A 23,964-nucleotide genomic window follows, 5' to 3' on the forward strand; every position below is an offset into this window, starting at 1 on the left:
TGGACATGGTTCAATACTGCAATTGCATCACTACATAAAATCCAATTAGAATTAACTCAAAATAAATCCATTACATCTCAGCAACAATCAATTGTTACAGAAGAATTTCCTAACAAAATAATTATTCAAGACTACAAATTTAACCAGAGAACATCGTTAAAAAAATCATCTGGCGAGCAGTACAAAACCTTCAACGAATAAAGTTGTCTTGTTATATCCCATTGTAACAGTATAAGTGCCTAACTACGTAGTAATTATTTTTTTTAACACCATATGGACACAAAACTTGGTAGTCTTGGTAGACTCCTTGAGATTCATGTGGCCAGATATATGCGGAAAACTGAATTCTAGACGCCGTTTTATAGTAACAACTATAAATTATGCATACCCTCTCAGCTATGCTGTGTGGATCAGTGGCTTGTCCTCGTCTAGCACGCACCCTTGGGCGACTTGCAGGTGGATGCTGCACTAAAGGAGCCGTACCAGGCATTGGCTGTCCATGAAAACCCTATTGAAGTGGGCAAAAGGGAAGAGAACAACATCAGGTGACTGCGGATGCCTCCATAATAAGACATTCCATCTCCCAATTCTAAACATCAGAATTATACCAAATGACAGCTATAACAGTATCGAAACAAGAATTACCACCATCTCAATTATCAGTTACTAAAAAGAAGAAATTCAGATAAGACACAACCATATATTAATAATATTCAAAAGAATGACCCCTGCAGTATTAAAGAATTGCTAAATTTAAAAGAAAATTAACTCAAAATTTACCGGCCTAACGGCAGAGGAAGCTCGGGAATCAACGACGTCGTCATGGAATCTCTTTCCACTACTTGAAGCATCATCCATTTTCATAAATCCTCCTGTCCTTTGCTCCAAGCTCAACCCCAACGGAAACCCTCCGCCAGCCCCACCTCCATAAGAACCTCCGAGTCCAACGCCAACTCCACCAAGGTGCATCGAGCTGTTTCCGGAGTTTAACTGCATCATCATCGGAGCCTGAGATGCGACTTCGTCTGTCCCCGCGTAACCAAGGATTTGGTCCAGAAAGTCGTTGGATGTAACCTCTCCCGTGTTGTTTGCCATGGCCTGAGTTGTGGATCGCTGTTTGGTGCGTGAACTTCAAAATTGCATATACGCAACTGTGTTGCGTAAATGAAAAAGAGAATGAGAAAGAGAATTGATTTGTTGAAGAAGCAGTTTCTACTTTTTCCACACAGCAGCCATTCGGTCAGAGCGAACAAGAAAGAGAAACGGCTCTCTTCCATTCCCTTTATATTTTATAATAAAAGGAATAAGAGCCCCACAGTACATCCAACTGGCAAATATAAGGACGCTTTAACATTGGCAGGTCAGAGGTCGTGAGTTCGATTCCTAAAAGGCTTTTGGAAGGTAGATATTCTTCTTGAAGGCAAAATTTTATCTAGAAGAAAGGAGTTCTACTGAAAGACGGGGTGCAAAGATGGGAAACGACTTGCTTGGCATTTTGGCAGATCAGTTGAAGGGCTCTTAAGCACTGGTTAGTTTGGGGCACAATCTGCGATTTAACATGTCTGCAACTTGAGGGACCATGGTGTAAACTCTAGGATTTAGTCAGTGTAAGGTTGATATCTGGATATAAAAAAATAATAATAAAAAATAAAAAGAATAAGAATAAAAATAGCTTCCTTTAATACATTTCATATAAGCTACTGAACTTTTAGCAAAATGTCAATTTGATCAATAAACTTTAATCATATTCCAATCAAACCCCAAGTTCTCGAAATATAAATCACGTAAAAGACACATAGACCAATTACAAAACTTGTAGCATGCTCGTCTAGGACGCTCCACCTCTCACCACGATCTTCTCTAGTCGTTGATGGAATTAAAATTAAAATTACATCTATGTTTAGAGAAAAATTTATATACAAACAATCATTTTCAATGATATTATACTTAGAAGTTGAAATTAAAGAGCCTGTCAAAAGCTGTGTGCAAAGCCAATTTATTGGGTTACACTGAATGTTAAATTCACTTAACCAACTTATATTCAGATTATTCAAAGTTCGTTGAAATTTGGTTCAAGGGTCACTAAAGAAATAAATAATCTTAAGAGACCTTCACTTTTTTACTAGCAATTATTGATTCTTTTGAAACTAATCAAATTGCAATATTTAATGAATTGAAAGCAAGAAAATGGAGAAAAATAGAAATATTTGGGCAAAGAGGCTAATTTTTCCACAGGGATGAAGACAGAGTCGTTTTCAAGATTCTCAATAGTCAAACTAGTGGGCAATTTAAAAGTCAAAATCAAATGCAGACATAATTAATAAAATAGTACATAATTTTACGCCTATCAACAATTTGAGTTGACTTCATAGTGGACACAACGAGTCATTTTCCACAACCTTAATTTTAAATTTCTACCTAACAACTGTTTTTGGCAAGACTATTGTCACTTGCCAGAAACAAGAACTGATAGATGAAAGAAGCCAAATAGTCTAGCCACAATGTCATACAATGAAATGTTGGAAATATGAAAGTGATGGAGAAGAAACAAAAGATATAATACAAAAATTGTAGCAAAACAAGATGAAGAATTAGGAAAATGTTAAGAACAATTTTGAAGGCTCGAATGTTGGATCGCTGTCCTCAAACGTTATTTGCCCCTTCTATAGTATTTTTGAAATGCTTAAAGATATTCTGACAAATAGTTTGAAAGATTATAACAAGCCTTGTTATGGAAAATACTAAAGTACAAAGTGTTTTTCATCATAACTTTGAAGAACACAATAAGAAAATGAATATGAAATAAGAACAAGAATTTGGTCTTTTGATTGTTGAATTGGAATGAATTTCAACTTTTTTTCTTGAACATTGATCGCCTATTTATAGGTCTCAATTATGTTTCACGAAGTGGTGCCAAAAGTGTACGAGAAGTCACCAAAAATAAGCTTGCAAAAGCCAAAAATCGACCTCCAACTGTTAGATTTAAGTACCATGAGACCGCATGGTTAATGCGAATTGAGGCCCTTTGGCCTCGGTATGTGGCCATGCGAGGCTCTAACTTGGAGCCATGGTGGTCCTTTTGCTGCCATTTTCTCGTATTTTCATTTCCTACATTGATTTGTTGATTTTTAAACAACCATCTTCCAACATGAAATGTTAGTGAACTCACACTTGCTCGACTTGGCTACGCAAGAAACAAAGGGCTCATCGTACGTTTTAGAGACATTTTGTGTAGCAACTATCGACTGAATCATTTGGATAAAATTACATGGAAATTATAATGAAAATGAGTAGTGAATTCCACAAAATGTGTGGAAAGTGATTTTATCCAAAATGTGATTGAAAATGAATTTGAAAAAAACAAAAACAAAAAATTAGACGAATTAAGGCCGAACTGACCTTCTTTCACCTAGCAATGTGAAATTATAAAATAATATATGTTGAAAAATAAGGGGTTGGAGAAGAAACAACAACAAAATTATGGAAACAAAATGAATAGAACTCACGAAATAGGTCAAAAATGAATTTGAGGCTTGAACACGGGATCGTTGTCCTCAAACTATATTTGCCCCCTCTCCAAATGCTTAAGGGTATTATGGCAAATGGTTTGAAGGATTTTAACAAGCCTTAGGGTTGGCTCGGCTCGTGCTCGTGGCGAGCCGAGCTCAGGCTGGGCTCGTTGAAATTGGGCGAGCTCGTGGGCCGAGCCGAGCTTCGGCTCGTGGGCTCGCCTAAATTTTTTTTTTTTTATATATATATAGAAAATAAAGAATAGAGTTTTAAAAATAAAAAGTGTTAAAAAATACAAATAATTTAACGAAAATAAATTTTTTTTATTTATATTATATTGTAATTTGTAATATTTTTATAAGGTATAACCGTATAAAATATTTATATAATGAAAACGATTTTTTTTTTGAAATACATTTACAAAAAATATTTTTTTGATTTCTTTTTAAAGTTAATAAAGAATAGAGTTTTAAAAATAAAAAGTGTTAAAAAATACAAATAATTTAACGAGAACAAGTTTTTATTTTTTTTATTTACATCATATTGTAATTTGTAATACTTTTTATAAAGTATAAAATATTTATATAATGAAAATGAATTATTTTTTGAAATACATTTACAAAAAATATAATTTTTTGATTTCTTTTTAAAGTTAATAAAATATAAACCCTCCTCCTTTATCCTGGCTTGGGACCGGTTATATCAATTTTAAGTAGGCGGAGTTAAAAATTGTACACGAACAATTTGTTGTAACGTGTACAATTTTTAAAAAAAATTAAATTTAACGATTAAAAAATAAATAAAAATTTTGATTAATATAATTAAATTAAATATCACTTACCTAACGACATGCAATTTCAGCGTATTTATCTTGTAGCCGAAAATGAGCGTCCTGCCAATCCTTCACACACATTAACGCTTCCAAAACATCTTCTTTCAGTCGGCTCCTGACATCAGTCAAAACCCTTTTACCAGCACTAAAAGCAGACTCCGAAACAACAGTGCTAACCAGAGGTGTCGATAGATCTTTCGCAATTACAGAAACAATTGGCCAACGTCTTTCATACTTTCACCAGAATTCAATTACTTCTTCTGAAATTTTTTTAATTGTTCTGTCTGTTGGCATATTATGATTGAAATAATCAATTAATTCGACAGGCATCGCATTTTGAGTTTCGGTCGATGTTTGATGAGATGTAGATGTAGACGACATGGCACTAGATGTACACATTGCAGTTGCATCATATCTAAATGTATTAATGCCCTGAAATAAATTTATTATTTCCGCAGCATCTTCTTCAGTTTCAGCAGAAGGAGTAGGTGCAGTAGAGGGTACCCGACTAACATTTGCACCCATTCTTTCCGCATATAAATCATACATTCCACATAATGTTTGCTCTAAATTCTTATAGGTGATAAGTGTATCAAGTATTAAAGCTTTATTGATTTGATCAATTACGTATTTAGTTCCCGAAATATTATATCGAGGGTCTATTGCGCATGCTAAAGGAAATAATATAGGCAGTCCTTCCCAATATTTTCTAAACTTTAATTCCATAACAATTAAAATTTCACTAAAAGCAGGATCATTTTTATATTTATGGAATGTTCTTGCAATTATATAAAGGCGTTCAAGCACCATACAACTTGTGGGATAATAAACGCCGGATAAAATCTTTGTAGTCTCATAAAAAGATGTCGAAAATCGTTTAACTTTCAAAGCTAAAATCCAATCGGATTCATTTAACATACCATCATCATCACTTTTAACATGTCTCTTATTATAAAAATCAGTTATTAAACTTTCGAAACCTTCACATGATTTTAATAGTAAGTATATAGAGTTTCATCTATGACCTACGTCGCTAACAAATATTTTAGCAGTCATCACCCCTAATTCGGCAAAAAAATCTTCAAATGATTGTTTTCTACTAGGAGAGATCGTAATATAAACTAATGTATTTCTAATCCTTTGAAATTCATCCTTTATATGTTTTAAACCATCTTACACAATTAAATTCAAGATATGACACACACAACGAATATGAAACAAATACCCACCAAAATCATGTTGAAGTGCCCTACACAATTTATCGACGACTACCTTATTAACGCTAGCATTATCAAAAGTAAAAGATCGAATTTTACTCTCACAATGATATTCTCTAACAATACTGATAATAGTATTATATATATTATTAGCATTGTGAGGAAATTCAATAATTCTAAAACCAATAATTTTCTTATGCATGCACCAAAGTGGGTCTATATAGTGTGCGGTTGCAGCTATATATGCTCTTTTATTAACCACTTCCCATATATCAGAAGTTAAGGATATAACACCCCCATATTGTTGCAAATCCATAATTAATTATTGTTTTGAATTATTGAAATAATTTATTGTATCGGCACGAAGAGTGTTTCGACTTACCCCAACGTACCTCGGTTGTAGATATTCTTTTACGAACGAGACGAAGTGTTGGTTGTCTGCAATAGCCAGAGGCAACTCAGTGGCGGCAACAAATTTCACCATTCCAATTCGAGTCTCGTCCTCCGAATACAGCCACGTGGATAGAGGTGAAGTTGTAGAACCGACGCCTGGACTGCCAAATTGTAATTGTGTTTGACTAACTGGAAGAAGTCCATGTCTGGCTGCACATGATTTGTAGTGGCGGTTGAAATTAGTGGTACCAATTCCTTTTTGCCATGCCAATCTTTGTTGGTAGTATTTACATACTGCTTTAGATTCTGCAAGGCCATCAACGACTTTTCCCATTGAAATCAACTTAAAGTGATCCCAACATTTTGCTTGTTTTTTGGCCTTTCGCTTTCCCCTCGCATCTGGGATATTTAATTGCTGATCTTCATCTTCATGTTCCGCTTCGGGAACGTTAATATCATCCAAATCAATTGGAATGTGGCTTCCCTGACCGTGAATGTTAACATCTTCAAGTATCGGTATGTCATTTAGACCGGCAAATTCATTTGGAAATTGACTTTGCGGCGTATTAGGCGATTCTCCATGATGTGGCAATGGCTCACATCCTGTATCGAACAAGCTCTCAACAAATGAACGTTGATCCATTTCTGTGATTGTTTATGATGAAATTTTGATTAGATGAATATAAATGTAGTGAGATTGTGAGAATTTGATGAATTGAAATTGTAACTAATAAACTGGAAAAATTGAATTGATATTGTATATTTTGCAGCACAAGAGAGTAAAAACTCGATAATTGATATAATAAAAGATAGTTGAGACTTGAGAGAGTTGTAATCTTGGAAGAGATTGATATGAAAAAAAATTTTTGGGGGAAGGGGGTATTTATAGTAAAAAAATAGGGGGGTGGGGAAAGAAAAAAAAAGTTCAGTGACCGTTTGGTCACTAAACAAAAGTTCAGTGACCGTGGGTCACTGAACAGGCTCGACAAGCCACGAGCCGCTTGGCTCATCTACACGGCGAGCAGAGTGGGCTCGGCTCGTGCTCGGGCTCGTGATTTCACGAGCCCGAGCTGCCCACGAGCCCATTTTTCACGAGCCGAGCCGACGAGCCGGCTCGGCCCAATTGACATCCCTAACAAGCCTTGATGCAGAAAATAACAAAACACGAGAAATTTTTCGTCAAAACTTGATAAACACAATAAAGAAGAAATGAATATGAGTTATAGCATGGATTTGATTAATTGTGGAACAATGTATGTATTTCTTGTTTGTAATATATATAGTTTGTACTGGTCATTCATCACCTATTTATAGGCCTCAATCAATACATCACGAAACGGTGCCAAAACAAGATGAAAAGTGACAACTTTTAATCCAAAATAGCTCCCAACTTTCAAATTGAAAAATCAGCCAACGACTATTTTTTAACAATATACGTACGCGTAGTATAAACCGTGCGTAGTAGAAGCAAAATCAATTCTGATTTTGAAAAAGCACATCTCACGTACGCAAAAAAAATAACCATGTGCATACGCATAGGCAAAAATCAAAATTTTTATTTTTCAATTTCTTTTGATTCTACCAATTCCACAATTGAATCCAACAATTAGTCCATTATCATTCCATTGATTTTGAACAAACATTCGTAGTTAAGAAATCTTATGATAAATCATTTCAAAAAGAAAAAAATTAATAGTTCTAAGCTATGTGGCTGCACAAGCTCTGTGCTGATTGGCCCATGAAACCCACGAGCCTAATTAGTGGGTCGAGGTCTTTTTTAGACAAGCCAAGCTTGGCTCAAATCGACCCATTACCACCATATTCATAAAAGGGGAAAAAATTTATTTCTAAGAAGGTAAGTATACCCATTTTCCAAAATTAAGAATAAAGGTTTAAAGTTTCAAAAATCATATTTTTTAAATTTTATTTATTAATTAAATTATTAAATATATATTTTATTAATTAAATATATTTATGTCACAATTTTTAGTCACAGCTATCTAATTAATTAGTCACGGATTAATTTTTAGTCACAACTTATCAAATTATTCTACGCAACTTATTTCTCGGTCACAAATCGAAAATTTTATAGGTTACAAAATATTTTTCGATCACGAATTCAAAAATTTTATAGTTCATAGATTATTCATCGGTCACAGATTCAAAACTTTTATTGATCACTACTTATTTGCTCATTGTAAATTATTGGATTAATTGATCACGATAATTTTTCGATCACAACTTAATCAATCATGAGTCACAACTGAGAGTCACAATCACAATTTTTCTGTTACGTATCCAAATGTGAGTCAATTCACAATTGGGAGTCAGTCACGATCACAATTCTCATCGCCATCGTTGTCGTCGCCACCTGCCACACACCAACACCACAATTGGAAGTCACAATCACAGTCTACAGAAACACCAGATTCGTCGAGAGCCACCACCACAGCACATCAAACAACCCACCGCAACACTTTAAACAAACCACCACCACCCTTTGAATATTGCTAGCGAACTCCCACCGCCAAATCAGCCACCGACCACAACACCACCACAACACAAACACCGTCGTCACCACCAAACAAAATCCACGATCGCCACAGATCGGGGGATTTGTAGCGCACCACACTACTACACAAAATCTACCACGCTGCAATGATCGCAACGCACCACCACCACACAAAATCCACAATGCTGCAATGAAATGGGAATTTGCAGTGTACCACTACCACACCACCATCGTCGCACACACCACCACAGCCTCAAGCCACCTCCGCCGCACACACATCCCCACACCCACGTACACACACATACCCATCTCGCAACAGTGGTGCGAGCTGCGCTATCGGCAAAGATGGAGAGGAGAGGAATCGTCGCGATCTGCACAGGGTGTCGCCATATCCACCACGCCACGTCGTCGTGATCTACACCGCATTTCGTTACAGTGGTGAGAGCTTTGTCGTCGGCAGAGATAAAGGAGAGAAGAGAGTGACGATGAAAGAAGAGAGAGAGAGGGATGGTGAGAGACGATTTAGAGAGAGAAAATAATGGAAAGATATAAATTAGAGTTTGTGGTTGAAATTGTGTGTTTTAATTTATTAAAAACATCTGATTTTTGAATAAACAAACATTGGGCCTAATTTGTGAAGTTGGGATTTTGAACATAGGGAAGGATGTAATTTCCACTTCATAAAATTACATGAAATACAAACTAGTGACATGTTCGAGTCATATTTTCTATATTAGGTATCTATGCAATTGGTGGCAAAATTTTGTTTGGAGAAATATAGACTCCCCCAAGCCGTTGAGTGGTTTCTTGATTATTTGTTTATTTGTCAACTTAAAAGGAAGATCTAACCTAGTATATGTTCATAAATTAAGTGCTTTAAGTTTTTCTTTGAATTGTTCAAATAATAAAGAGAACTACGAATTGAAAATCGATCGAACCAAGGTTTCTGCCTTGCTACATGTTGCAATCCACTCGAGCAGTCTATACATTTTTGGGATGAGGTGAGGTGGAAGATGAATTGCGTTTTTCTTAATTTTATTACATTCTTGTATTTTTATTTATTTAAAGACAGTGACATAAATGTCCTTTTAATGATATTTCAGCTTCTTATTTAAAGAGAATGGCCACATGGCATCATGTCATTGGGCACCAGGGTGAAAATTTCATTTTAGAATGAAGGGTCTCATTCGGCTCCTTTATAAAAGATAAGTAAATTTCTATATCTAAGATGTGAACAAAATTCTACCCATAACCCGATAGGAAAGTAGTACCGTGAGGCAAGGTTGAAAAGAACCCCAATCGGGGAGTGAAATAGAATATGAAACTGTCCAATAATTATTGCAAGTTTTAAGGTAGAAACGTTACAAAATAATGGTTGGGATAAGATTGCAATGAGGGTAAAAGGTTGGGGATCATTGGCATAATATACCCTTAAAAAGTGAGACATAACTTAAAAGCAAGAATTGTTGAATCAAGAAAACACATCCAAGGCAAAACATTTCAAGGGATGAGACAATATTATGCATATATAGCTTCTAGTAATACTTTTTAACGTCTTCCAGATGCCACTGATTCAGTAGAGAAGAGGTATTTCACGCGGGAAAGAACAGAGTCGTGTGCAGGATCGTAAGGATGATCTTTGGAAGGTATCTCCAGAATTGCTGGTATTGGTTTGTTATAGCTATCTACTAAGAACCTTATCTTGTTTGCAACCTGAAAATCAACGTACATGTGGCAAATAAATGAAGAGAAAGTACATATAACTGTTGAAATGAACATATGTAAGTATTTGACCTTATGTTGTGCTATTGGGAAATTACAACTTGTCGATTTATTTTTAAAATGTTCGACAACAAGGCAAAGTGTTTCAATAATCACTCCTCTTATGATGATTTCACCAACAGAAGCAATGACTAACTCTCAAACATAGTCATGTCAAATTATGCAAGTCTGACTAAGTATCCCTTATCTCCCAAGGCTGTAGGCACATGGTGGTACCATATTCTCAAAATAATTTTCTTTGTAAACAAATTATAGATCAGGATTTATATAACATGCTCAGAAAGTGAAATAATAGCTTACATATTGGCTGATTAACACTATTGCAATATCTTCTCTTGTTGTGAATTCTTTGAATGCCTCTTCGATCTGTTTCATTGTTGTTTCTAAACCAAAACCAGGAATCCTCAACGAGTCAATGAATAAAAGTATTAGAAATAACAAGAAAAACTGATATAAGATACTCGCACACTGATAACTTGTTAGCTTTCATCACATAAGTGATTGTTAGTTTTCAATACGATGTAATATATCATGTTTAAGTCTTCAACATAATAGAATAATCCCACCTAGAATTTGATGATGTTTAGACTTTCAACGAAAAAAATACAATAATCATGGAAACCAAATTGTGCAATATACATGAGACTGTCGCTATTAACTTTAAGCTCTCTAAACAAACATGTTAGGCCAACCATCGCAGGAAGTAGTTTTGCTACAGATAGCATGTTATTTGTTATTCCATGTTGCAGAAAGGCGACTAAAGGGTGCATTATATCCATCACAACACCAGAAGATGGCAAGACACAACGAGCACAACTTGAAAAGTTATAATGAATATCTTTATTATACTCGGTTAATGTATGTTGTCTAAAAACATTTATTAAAGTTAAAAAACAAGCGGCTTGTGATGAACAAACGGTGAGAAATATTATCCTAACAACATAAATGAATTGACGAGTCATTTTTTCTTATTCTTGCATACATTCCCTATAAACTAATTCAGTTTGGATCTGTTGGCTATATAATTCAGTACTTGACAAGGCATCATGATTGCAAGGCGAATCATATTATTCCAGGAAACCACAATTTTCCAGGACGAATGGTTTAATCCAACAACTCAACAGATTTCACTTGGAGCATCGGGCATCAGCACTAAAACAAAAGGTAAACAAATTTCTTCATTTTCAAGCAAGTTTCATAAAGATGGTAAATTTTCAGAAATATAAGGCTCAAAGCATACTTGAGTCCACAATGAGGTAATTAGTCTTCCTCCTCAAATCAACATTGCCAACTCCAGCCAGCAAAAATCCAGTAATTGTATCCTACATTAATAAGTAATTTCACCGATAAAATTTGAAAGAAGGCTAATGATGTGGATCAAGTGTCAATTTCAAAACAATAAAAAAAATGAGTATGCACATTTATATCATAACAAAAAAAGTTATAGACTTCACTAATATGAGAAAAGAGTATATTTTAAAAGAAGATCGAATTAAAATTCTAAGAGCAGAGTCCTGCCTGATCCCTCAACGCTTTAGTTTCTGTATCCTCATGATAAATAGGCAAGACATGAATTTCTGAGTTTGGACAGTCATAAAGTTAACTGTGATGCTTTTTAATGACGGTCAGCAATGGTTCTAATTCATGTTATCGTGAAATCAAATGAATTCTAGGGGTCAAAGATGGATCAGTGTCAAGGTCGTGTCACCGTGCATCACCATCATAATGAACAATATATTTCAAGCTTTATTCTGACCAATCCATCTGAAGTCGAGGGAAATGAGAGATCTAGCTCAAATCCACGAATTTACAATCAATTCAAATGGGGGGTCTGTAAATTGAACTATGTGGCATTCTTTCTCAAAGAAATTTGTGCATCAATATTAAGGAAAATGCCTATTCCGGTGTAGAAACATATGCAAACCACTGGCACAAGGAAAATTGTGATATAATGCAGGAAAATGACAGGCTCATGAATGATAGCATAAAGCCTTATTAATTATTTGCTATTTCATACAGATCTTCCAGATAATAGAACACTGAAAATTGATTCAATAGTCAACTACAGGATGTAATAAAATTCAATAATTGTAACACAAAATGTTAATAATTAACATGAATTCAGCTCGATTCAGATAGTTAAAAGCAGTAGTAACCCAAAATATAATACAATTACCTCGTCGGCGATCATAGCAATGAATGCTGAACTGTTTGTGCGAATCTGAACTCTGTTCGCCATTTATATAATAAGCAACAATAACTTCAGCAAATTCGGAAGAAAAAAAAGTAGCTTCCAAAGGATTGAACAGGGATCTGAACCGTGAGATATCTGTGAAAGGATTGATTTTGATAGTTTAAACGGGCATCTAAATCGTGATTGTTGATATTAAAAGAAAAAAGGTCAATTTGGTCTTACGCCCTCAAGGAAAGTAATTGTTCCAGTATGGCCCTCGACATTTGTTAATTCAAATCCAAATAACTGTTATATTTAGAGCCCGTTTGGAATGGCTTTTAAAAAGTCAAAATGAGCTTTTGGACTCGTTTGGCTAATTTTGTTAAAGTATTTTTGATGATTAGAAGAGTTTTTAGAGGAAGTTGGTTCAATGTGGATTCTTCTAAAAGCACTTCCGAAATAAAAAATACTTTTAAATATCAATTTTCAAACAAAAATTAAAAGAGTTTAAAGGCCCGTTTGGCACGGCTTTTACTTTGGCTTTTGCTTCTTGTAGAAGAGTTTTTGGAGAAAGCTATTTTAATTTTTGTTTGAAAATTAATATTTAAAATCACTTCTCATTCCGGAAGTGCTTTTGGAGGAAGCCAAAAAAACCAGCTTCCTCTAAAAGCTCTTCTAACCTCCAAAAGCACTTTAAACAAAAATAGCCAAACGGTCCAAAAGCGACTTTTGACTCTCAAAAGCTCCTTTTGGCTTTTCAAAAACCATCCCAAACGGACCCTAAATTAAAATAACTTCCTCCAAAAGCTTTTTTACAAGAAGCAAAAGCTACACAAAACGGACCCGTACTTATTCTAGGAAGTCGCCTATCAAGAAAACGGAATCCAGTCATTTCCTTTTAGTCACTTGTCGCTCCTTATACCAAGATGCTTTTCCAATGTATCAGTTAGATCATAGATGGTTTTATTACTCTCCCTATTGCTATGGGCTAATTGGTGAACAATAAACGAATAAAGAACCTTGGAATGGTTGTCACGCCTAATTCGACTCACCATTATTAGGCATTCTTTGTCTTTGCAATACCTTAGTTCCTCAACCAAATAGGTGCCAATCTTCTTCGTCTGGCCGCAATGAATCAATATGGATCAAATAATCCATTGGATGTACATTCAAATATGGATAAAATTGTTTCTTACCCTCATTTTATTTAAAGGATCCATGCTGTCGCCAAAAGCATATCATGGTATTTTTTTTTAAAGAGAATCTTCTAAATTTCTAATTGTTCCAGAGTAACTACAAAGAGATTCTTTAATAAAAAAGAATTCGCTTCGGATGTAGGATATGATAGTTTCAAATGCATATATTTTCTTTTTAAAAATTATAGAGATGAGCTCTAAAGTTTATTTTGAGCAACTGACTCTTTCTTCGATAGTTTTTATCTTTTGAAAAATGTTTGTTATATTGTCACTATTTACATAATCTTTTAAAAATTGATAATGTATCAAAAAGAAAGTGAAAAAGCGCTTTTCCTTTTTTTTTTTTTTATTTGATTGATAAGATTTTGATTCATTCAAATCTCCCACATCCTCTGTTGGTTAACAAATCTATAAATTACATATAACACAACAATTATCTTTATGGTTTTTCTAAAAATATATAACAACTCCGTCACATAAAGATATGCTTACTTTCATTTCTTATTTGCCCCAAATTATAAACTACCTTCCTCATTAAGAATATAATCAATGTCCTAATTTTCAAATATATTCCTATTTATCATGCATTGTTATCAACACATAAATTTAGGAGTATATTAAAGCCCCGTTTGAAAAGGATTAAAATCAGATTTTTAGTATATTTTCATTAAAATTGATGAGATATGTTGTTGAGAAGTCATAGGTCACATAAAATGTGTCGTTTATATTAATTGTTAAATTTGATTTAGATTTTAATTTCTACCAAACGAAGCTAAAAGTTTATCTAGATAATTTATAATTCAAACATATATTAATTAAGTTTTCTTAATATATGTAAAAAAAATAGAAATAAGTATAGGGCTGAACATGATTTGGTTCGATTCGGTTCTAAATCAGTTCGATTCTAAAAGAAAATTGATTCGAACATCGAAATTTCGAGTATTTAGTAAGTGGAACCGTCAGATCCAAACTTAATTATGGAATTGTTCAAGTTCAATTTCATTTGGTTCGTTCGAATCCCGAGTTCCGTACAATAACTAATTTTTTTATATTCACAACACTACATAAATTCAACTACAATATATTCAATCTTAACTCTTATAAAATAACATAGTTTAATCTTGTGATATTTTTGCACCTCTTCGTTGATTATTCATATATTTGACTGTCAAAATTACAAGAATAGTAAAATAGCGAGCTCACAATAATTAAAAAAAATGCAATCAAACTTCCAATTCAATTTCTCCAATATGACAAAAAAAAATGGTAAAATAAGATATTTAAGTAAAACTTAAATCAATTTGACTAAATTGGATTTAATTGAAAATTAGAAATAAAAAAAATTATATTTTAATCTTAGACCAATTAATTAGCATATTTATTTAAAAATTAATAATTTGATTTATTTAAAGTTTAAAAAATTAAGGATATTCAATTCTTTAATTATTGGTCTAAAACCGAGAACCGAACCAAATTCGTAGATTCTCGATTCAAATAAACATTTAAGTATTTAACTTAAGACGAATCATTCAGCTCGATTCAATTCAGTTCGAATCTTGTTAGATTTAATTTGCTTCGAAATTTTTATCCAGCCCTAAACAAGCATAGTTTTATAAAAGAGAGAGAATACATTAATATATTCTACACTTAAAAACTGTCGTAGAAAAAAATAAAGTAAATAATAGTGAAATTGCGGAGGATGGATTATTGAATTTATTAAAATATATTTTTCTAAATCCAATACCTTTTTTATTCCTGGAAACACAACCGATTTTCGATTTGCCATAAGATTTTTCTCTCATCTACTTCTATCATTCGAGAGTTTGCATCCAAACTAGTACAATCTCGCTTAAATAAGCTAATGGCACCATCTATAGAACTAGCAAGATTACCACACAGATATTCAACACTCCTCCCCCCATGCCGTCGAATCACTACAACTTATCCAATATTCTGCAACTAACAAACTACCGAAGACAGATAACCCATTTCCTCGACTGTTTTCCCATATTGTTTCCTTGCACCTAAACCAATATAAATTTAGCAATACACGAGGCACAAGAAACGTGCCACGAGTTTAGGATTCTTGAAATTCTCCATGGAAGCACCAAGTGATTATGGCTGAATCTTGATGCCAGATTGGAGACCGGCTTGAACTTTGCTTGAGAAATGTGCATCTACCCTGCAAGCCCATAAGAAGACAGAAATAATGTTCAATAGATAAAGAAATAGATAAACAGAAAAGATAGGGAAGTGAAGTGAAACTTGAAAGCGTCAAAAAGTGGGTTCATATCATGCCTAGTTGCACATTTATAGTAAATAGTGTCCGGGGAGTTGTAGGTCTTTGCATTAGAAAACATTCTCCTGACATCTGCCACAAACATCTCAAAAGTCACATAGTACTGCTCCGACTCCACTCGCCGTGACATTGTTTTCAAATCTGCAGGCATATTAAAGCATCAGAATGATAAAGCAACATAAAAATCCAGGTTATGTTGTTCATAAAGTGAAGGTGAAACATATGCTAACATCAATCCCATCAAGGAAAAAAATTATAACCAATAAGTAAATTCAAGGGTGTTTTTTATTATTATTATTATTATTATTATTATTATTATTATTATTATTATTTTAGAGGATGAAGCATGTTCTAACAGTATCCCATTTACTCAGATTTAAGAACTTGTCTTGCTATTTTGTTCGACAATAATAGTGGACAGCCATGTAACCTTTATACATGCAACACTACAAGAAATATTATGGTAGGCAACTTCAATTAGTCTCCATTTAGCAAAATTTATAAATCATTTCTAAATTTTCAATTTTCGTTTTTATTTTCACACACAAGTATAAACTAAACCCTTTATATATTCTTCCCGAACGGAGGTTTAATGTCCAGTGCCAGTCCCATACTATCTGGGGTTGGAAACAAAAGTTTCACCATTCAAGTCCATCTACTGTAATTGTACTGATTACAGTCCTGTAGCCCACAGTCAAATAGTCGATATTTTATTATTTTATACGAGAATAAACTCGCACCCAAAATTAGTATTCTGTTATCCACTAATCTTATTAAATTTTCATGCCTCTTGAGCAGTTATAAGGGTACATGCCTTCATGTAGGTTTTTTGCCCCATGCCCATCCCCTTTTATTTTCACAAAATTTTGGAAATACCAGCCACTGATTGCATAAGAAGCATGTCACTATGAGCCATAATCATGTATAAAATCTATGGGCAGATTGTAATGAGGTGGACAGATTTTGAACCACCAGGAGAACTCCCTAGCATTTAAGGAAAAATATTATTTGTTCAACTTCTTTTGATAATGAAGCGATCCATTTAAGTTGACTGATGAGAATTATACCAATTGGATCTTTGATGATGACATAGTAATCAGGCACATCTCTCGCATCAACTGGTTCCTTGAATGGCCAAGCATCTGGGTGGTCATGCATTGCCTGCTCAAATAGGAAGTATCAGTAAAGCAGCAGGATTGCAGATATAACTGAAAGCATGATCTATAAAGCAAGTCATAATTGAACTTCCTGGGGGACCGTGACCATCGAAAAAAGACCAAAGAAATTGAATCTGTATTAAATGCCAATAAGACACATGAGCTTTGAGATGGTTTTGCAACCAAGTATAGACCAGTACGAAGCCAGCCCCTGCCAGGTGTGCATATAACAGAAAGAAAGCTCCACCCATCGTGGAGGTATGATATATGATAATTAAAGAAAATCATCAAAAAACTTTAATGACACGGCAAACCAACTTTTAATGAGGAGACTACAAATTCACAATGGGGACTGCCAATTAATCAACTCTGAGCATAAATTCCATACAAGAACTCTCACATAAACATGTTCTACTTCTACTTACAGTTACATTTCCAGTTTTTCGTCATTATCAAATCACGTTTTAGTTCCACTTCAATAAATGATTTGCAACACTTGTGTGATTCAGGGGAGGAGGTTCATCCTCATAGAAATGAATGAAATAGTAGTAATCTTAAATAAGAATCTTAATAGACTTACCTTCAGGAGTGAGCGCATGAATGCAGTCAATGATTTCTGATTTGAGGCACCATCTAATGATGGATTTGTTGTTTTAAACCGAGAATGACCATATTGTTCAGGGGTCCATCCTGCCTCTCCTATTATTAAATCACAGCCAAGTTCAAAATTAGGATGCTAAAAGCAGAGGGCCAACTTGGAGCCACAATTTGAAAATAGGAAAATGGAAAAAAATTTAAACGCTAAGTCTAGCTTGAAATTCTCTAACCATACAAGTTGGACTAGCCAAACTGTATCAACCAGCTCGTGGCTCGTGGAACTTGATTGTTGGCCTAACCAAGCGTTTTAGATTCAATGTGCACCTTTGTGCAAGGAATGCTTAGAGAAGTTGGATGCGTCAAAGAGGAGGTAAAGAAGAATAAAAGTAGACCATACTGGCCACAACTTCTACAACACTTGAATGATAATCAGAGGCAAAAATATATAAGCATACCGAGATCACAAGAAGGACCAACATTCCAAATCAAACATATAAGCATACCAAAAATATGAAAAGGTGCTTTCTTCTGGTAGAATTTTACAGTAATACAAGAATGAACTTCTTACTCAAGCCAGGTATATCGTCGACCTTGATGGATAGTTTGGGAACACCAGCTTCTTTCTGAATGAAACAGTTCATATCAGTATTATGCTTGAAACTTGCCCCTTTTCTTTTTCTCTTTGAATTCAGTATTTCGACATGTATTGAATGACATAGTGAAGTTGAAAGTATACAAGCGCTAGATTAAGACAAACAGTGTCATATACAAAACTTGCACTGCATGTGCACCATAAGAGATTATCATTTCCAACTAGAAGAAGGTAAAAACAAACAAAAGAAACATTTTTATGCAATTATGGTTTTTTCTCTTCATTTTCAATTTAAGGTAAAGAAAGGAGCTAAAATCACATTATCATCTCTTAATTACTGAAGATCAGCATCATGTGGCATAGTTTGCACGAATCAACAGAAATCTATTTTTTTTTTAATCAAATATTTTATTAGTCAATGTATAATACACAGAAAGTATACTATCAATTTAAACCAGAAAGGAACAACAAGAAATTGGGCAGCCGTCTATATGCCTAGTAGCCGTAGCCTTAAACCAATGAATCAACAGAAATCTTATTAGAAAAGAAATCTTTCATCAAGAACTCACTTTTATGTACAAAGTACAAGTCAATTCAAATTCAGATGTTCATTATCAAGATGGTTGACCTAAAAGATTAAATCATGACATCATGTTGTACCCATGTCATGTGTCTGGTCAACCATTATCTTGATAAGAATGGGGGTTTTATAGGAAAATTATGTCAACATGGTTGGCATATCTCATAACTGGAACTAGCAAAGTTCAAAACAAGATGTTCATAATAATACGACAACTCAACCTTGAATATTGCAAAAAATAATAATAAAAAATAAATAAAGAAAAAAGTTAGAAAGAGATCTTATCTTATTTGGGGATTGGTAAGTAAATATTCATATGCAATCGCTAGCAATTATCATGCCAAACATGACTGATTTTTCATTGCAGATGGTTTTCATAGTTCGATCTTGGATCATAAAACAAACTCTATAAGCCAAATCTCAAGACTGCAACTACAGCTGAGACCAGAGTAAACAGGAAGCAGAATCTCTTTCCTTTACAAATGAGAAATTTCAAATCGACATATGTTAAGAAACTTTTTTCTTCGGAATCAAGATAATGCTTAAGGACCATTTAGAAATATTTCTTTAGATCAGATGAAAGATTTCCGCAATGTTGGAAGAAAAGAACGGTAGATACTGTCACAGGACAAGCTAATTGAAAAACTGAGGACGTCTTAATGGCTCAGATAAAACAGAACATGTTATTCAACTCAGTTTCCACTCAAAATAAGCCAACTTGTCAGACAGAATGAAAATAATAACACCAAAGATGGCATTAATCTGAAGCTGATAGCCAACAGGAGGATTCAGTAACTCACATAACACCTTAGAATAAAAGTTAAGTGGGTGCATATACCTTCTGAAAATCAATTCCAGGGTAGACAATGTGACAATTTGAGAGCTCCTTAATCTTTTCATCAATTGCCTAGCAATCAAAGACAATATGAAACAAAATTGCAATCATGCTGAGCACGTAATTTGGATTAAATTAGAAACTTTAGTTAATCAATAACATCGTTTCCTCTAGTCTCAAACAGCATGAACTACTTAAATAAGCAACTAATCATCCTACCTGCCTTTGGCAGCGAATCATAGTTGATAAATCAGTATATGGAAGTTTTGGATCAATTTTACATTCCATCAGGATTCCTCCATCATAATCTTTAATATAGCTGAAGAAAAAGGAAACTCTGCTTATAGTCAAATTGGTGAAACTGGAATTTAGATAGCAAACAATCCCAGGTAACAAGTATCTGCTGTTGTCCCATATAATACAAGGTCTCAATTCAGCCATGCCCATTAAAAATAGTTTTCTTGGGGAAAATGAGTTTTTGAATACTGATTTTTGGAGAGAGTGGTTAAAAAGTACGAAAAACTTTTGAATTTACGTGCAAAATATTTTATTGCGAGAATGTGTGGTTGAAAATTAATTTTAGAAGAAAAGAGTTTTTGAAGAATGGTAGACTAACAGGGGCTCAGTGCTTTGAATAAAGGAATCACAATAGAAAAATACAGGAAGGCAAATGAGGATTGTTTCGTTCAATCCATGAGTAATACCATGATTTGAGATTTCAGAATCAATAAAATTGATAATTAACGTACCCATGCCACCGTTCTTTGTCCAAGAAAATTTCTTTTGTAAATCCCTAAAAATCAATTCAAGAAAGTTAGAGGCAGCTCAGACAAAACCACATTACAACTAAAACAGGCTCTACAAATAATAAAAAAAATTGACAATCGCAGGCTCTACAAATAATAATAACTATATTCAAAAAGAATAGATAAGAAGCCAAGAATGACACGACAATTAGAAAGATCCTGCTAAGCATAGTGTGAAAGTTACACATCTAGAAACCTCCCATCCCTGGGTTTCCCTAGTCTCCTTTTGGATAATTTTAAGCTTTCACCAGTTAAGCCTTGGTGTATTAAATAAAAGCTAAGCTCGTCTGATAAATCACATGAACAAACAATGAACACCCTGTAGGCAAAAATGAAGAGAAAGAAAGGTTATTTACTTATGTTAAGGTTCCAAACTTTTCGTCCTACTCCCACTTTGGCTAAACGATGAGATCATAAAATATCACATAAGCTTTCCTCACCAGGCACATAAGCTTTCCTCACCAGGTCATTATCACAACGTTTATCAAAAACTTCAACAAACGTATTATGTAGAGATATTACATGCAACATAAAAATTGGAATCCTTCTTAAATATATTCATCATCATAAACATCATTGCGTAATTCAATCAATGTGTGTATAAACTCGAGTTAGTGGAGGTTCATAAGTCTCATCCTGTTAATTTAATAATGTGCAAAAATGGAAGATTTTATGGGTCTACCATTCATCTTCCTTTTCAAGAGAGTGTCAAAGATTAACAAAAAGAGATTGCAATTATGTCTCTTTCTGCCAGGGCAGATTTACAATTTTTTGTTTCCCTTTCTCCTCTCATCTTTTTCACAAAGTTGGATAAAGAATTGGTAAAGATGATTACTTGGAGCCTGATGAAAAATAATGATAATTAATATAGTGCGTTAGACTATCAAATAGCAGAGTGATGTTAAGCTGATCATCCAATTAGCCCAAAAATAATGAATATTTCATGCATAGAATGAAATGTAAAACCTGCTTGACAAAGTAACCAACAGCATTGTTGTCAGCATATGTGAGAAAATGTGTTAGACCATCCACATCACGTGCATGCTGTTTTAGATGATTCATCAGCCGGGTTCCATAGCCCTTAACTTGTTCATCAGCCATAATTGCACAAAATGCTATCTCCCCAAATTTTTGGCTACAGATTTTCAAGTTCAGCATCACAGAGTGTAAGAGCATATTATCCAAACAACACAAATATCCATAGGATGCCAAAGAGTCTATTCTTTTCTTTCTCACATTTATTATACCATGAATAGTAATTAAAAAAAATGAGGAGTGAATAATCGAATGATTCATAATGGCATATATTACCTGACATAAGGCCGGTAAGTAATCCCACCAACAACCTGATTACGTCTGATTACCATCACGGATTTATGGTTTCTACACCAGATGGAACAAAATAAGAAAATGAGAAGATTAAAAGTGTGTGACATGTCATGGAAAGCAGATATTTGTGATTTGCATGCATCATATTTCTGGAGAATTATGTATTGAGAAGAACTACTTCCGTTTCCGCACCGCTATACCAGAAATTTGGATAAGTAAAAACTGGCTTTTAATTATAGAACCAACGAAACACCTCCAACAAAGAATCAGCACATTTATATGAACAGAGAGATCTTTCCATGATAGATGTCAGAAATTCAAACTTTATTAACTTAGTACAGATTAGTATGATCTTTGGAAGCTACGAAAAAGTAGCAGAATGATGATATACAAGGGGTTCTTTCACTTGCTTTTGTAAGCTGATTAATTTATTAGACAAGGAACCATATACCTAGGGGTGGGCGCGGGTCGGTTCGGTTCTAAAGAGAACCGAACCGAACCAAAATTTTCAGGTATTTAGTAAATGGAACCGTCGGGTCCAAATATAATTATGGAACCGTTCGGGTTCGGTTCCGTTCGGTTCGGTTCGATTCGGTACTATAATTAAATTTTTTAACATTTATAACAACATTACATAAATACAACTAATAACATATTCAATGGTTTTGAAACTTCAGAGACTAGTAGACTACCTTGTTCAAATGATTGCTACGATCAAAATTTCGGTTGGCGGAGGTCACAGCTTCGATCGTAGGTCACAACGTCGGTCGACGATTGTATAGGTTTTGGAATGTCAGCGAGACTGCGAGAGTCGAGACAGCGTTATGCACTTTAGTGTAGGTGTTTAGGGTTATTTAGTGAGTTGGATCTTGTTGGGCTAAGAAATTAGACAATAAAATGAGTAATTGGGCCAAAAATTTGGATTTAGAAATTGTTAATTTGTTAATTTGTTTAGAAAAAATTAAAATTAAAATAATTTGATTTATTCAATATAAAAAAATTTAGAAAGATTCGGTTCTTATTCGATTATTCGATTTTTGGTCTAGAACCGAGAACCGAACCGTACCCGTCGGTTTTCAATTCAGATACCCGTTCGGGTATTTAATTTGACAAGAACCGCGCGCGCGCTGATGCTCTCTAAATCGTCATTCGAGGTCAGCGCACCATCGCGCGTGTCGGATAACGACGACGGGAATGGCGGAGCGTGGTCATCCGACGCCAACTTCCGCTTGTGGATTGACGACGTAGCGGAGGCAGAGGCGGAATGCGACGGTGATATAGACTGCGAGCTCCGTGAACGGCCGGGAGCCGTTAAGTGCGATGAGCGAGTATCCATACCTAGGGTTTAGTGAAAAGAAGAAAGGAACTGGTAAATTACAGATTCGTAGTGCAAAGATAGTGAATTTTCTTGCGTAGAATTGGGAATTCTTGAACAAATTGAGACCACTAAAATTTGAGGGCTGTTTCATTAAAAATTTAAAATTGTGAGTTATGAGATGTGAGTTTGACAATTAAAAATTGGGAAAATTGCAGCAAAAGTTTCAAAGTAGAAATATTAGTAAATTTTTTTCAAATATTTAATTTGTCGTAACCGTTACTTCAAACATTTAATTTGTTGTAAGAGTTACTTCAAACATTTTCAAACGTTAGTAAAACCTTTTTGAATGGTTTCCATCAACAATTTCGTTAGTTGATCAAAAATTTAAATTTGACCACTTTTTTAATATTTTAAAAAGAGGCAAAAGAGTAAATTTTATTTATCATATTAAATAATAATTTAAAAAAAAAACATAAACCCCCGTCTTCTTCCCCTCACCCCTCACCCATCCCCACTCTCAACTCAAACCCAGGACTCTTGATTGATGTGGAGGTGGGGATGGAGGTGGTGGTAGCGAAGGTTGGCATTCCATCCATCAACTTACTGAAAAATGGAGAAGATGAACGCAGATAAATGATAAGAAAATTAAAAAAAAAAGGTATATCAATTATCTCTTGATTGATGTGGAGGTGGGGATGGAGGTGGTGGTAGCGAAGGTTGGCATTATCCATCCATCAACTTACTGAAAAATGGAGAAGATGAACGCAGATAAATGATAAGAAAATTAAAAAAAAAAGGTATATCAATTATTTTACCCGTTTCACGAGTTCAGTCAT

At 34.3% G+C, this 23,964-nt stretch overlaps 3 protein-coding genes across 3 annotated transcripts; all 3 read right to left on the bottom strand.

Moving 5' to 3' along the window:
• Positions 1-51: 51 nt before the first annotated feature.
• LOC111378081 (transcription factor UNE12-like) lies at positions 52-1,266 on the bottom strand. Its single transcript, XM_023001248.1, has 2 exons — positions 781-1,266; positions 52-508 (listed from the first exon to the last, which is right to left on the bottom strand). The coding sequence occupies exons 1-2, from the start codon at positions 1,093-1,095 to the stop codon at positions 212-214; spliced, it is 612 nt and encodes a 203-aa protein (XP_022857016.1). The 5' UTR covers positions 1,096-1,266; the 3' UTR covers positions 52-211.
• An 8,515-nt stretch (positions 1,267-9,781) lies between these two features.
• On the bottom strand, positions 9,782-12,608 carry LOC111378084 (V-type proton ATPase subunit F-like). Its single transcript, XM_023001249.1, has 4 exons — positions 12,423-12,608; positions 11,487-11,568; positions 10,547-10,629; positions 9,782-10,177 (listed from the first exon to the last, which is right to left on the bottom strand). The coding sequence occupies exons 1-4, from the start codon at positions 12,483-12,485 to the stop codon at positions 10,013-10,015; spliced, it is 393 nt and encodes a 130-aa protein (XP_022857017.1). The 5' UTR covers positions 12,486-12,608; the 3' UTR covers positions 9,782-10,012.
• A 2,707-nt stretch (positions 12,609-15,315) lies between these two features.
• On the bottom strand, positions 15,316-23,295 carry LOC111378088 (histone acetyltransferase GCN5-like). The gene is made up of 11 exons (XM_023001257.1): positions 22,928-23,295; positions 21,793-22,004; positions 21,448-21,616; positions 20,425-20,468; positions 19,895-19,994; positions 19,679-19,747; positions 18,237-18,291; positions 17,652-17,770; positions 16,982-17,075; positions 15,914-16,055; positions 15,316-15,797 (listed from the first exon to the last, which is right to left on the bottom strand). Exons 1-11 carry the CDS (start codon positions 23,144-23,146, stop codon positions 15,731-15,733), a joined length of 1,290 nt encoding a protein of 429 aa, XP_022857025.1. The 5' UTR covers positions 23,147-23,295; the 3' UTR covers positions 15,316-15,730.
• Between the last annotated feature and the right edge of the window lie 669 nt (positions 23,296-23,964).

Source organism: Olea europaea, unplaced genomic scaffold, assembly GCF_002742605.1.
Source record: "Olea europaea var. sylvestris unplaced genomic scaffold, O_europaea_v1 scaffold1765, whole genome shotgun sequence".
Classification (NCBI taxonomy): Eukaryota; Viridiplantae; Streptophyta; class Magnoliopsida; order Lamiales; family Oleaceae; genus Olea; species Olea europaea.

Excerpts from the sequence above, each read along its gene's own strand:
- LOC111378081 (XM_023001248.1), bottom strand. The coding sequence starts at position 1,095 with ATGGCAAACAACACGGGAGAGGTTACATCCAACGACTTTCTGGACCAA. Across the intron at positions 509-780 it reads CTTCCTCTGCCGTTAGGCCG|GGTTTTCATGGACAGCCAAT; the intron begins GTAAATTTTGAG and ends CCACTTCAATAG.
- LOC111378084 (XM_023001249.1), bottom strand. The coding sequence starts at position 12,485 with ATGGCGAACAGAGTTCAGATTCGCACAAACAGTTCAGCATTCATTGCT. Across the intron at positions 10,630-11,486 it reads TTACCTCATTGTGGACTCAA|AAACAACAATGAAACAGATC; the intron begins GTATGCTTTGAG and ends GTTTTGGTTTAG. Across the intron at positions 10,178-10,546 it reads TAGTGTTAATCAGCCAATAT|GTTGCAAACAAGATAAGGTT; the intron begins GTAAGCTATTAT and ends GTTGATTTTCAG.
- LOC111378088 (XM_023001257.1), bottom strand. The coding sequence starts at position 23,146 with ATGGATACTCGCTCATCGCACTTAACGGCTCCCGGCCGTTCACGGAGC. Across the intron at positions 19,748-19,894 it reads TGATTCGCTGCCAAAGGCAG|GCAATTGATGAAAAGATTAA; the intron begins GTAGGATGATTA and ends TTTGATTGCTAG. Across the intron at positions 17,771-18,236 it reads CGACGATATACCTGGCTTGA|GAGAGGCAGGATGGACCCCT; the intron begins GTAAGAAGTTCA and ends ATTTAATAATAG.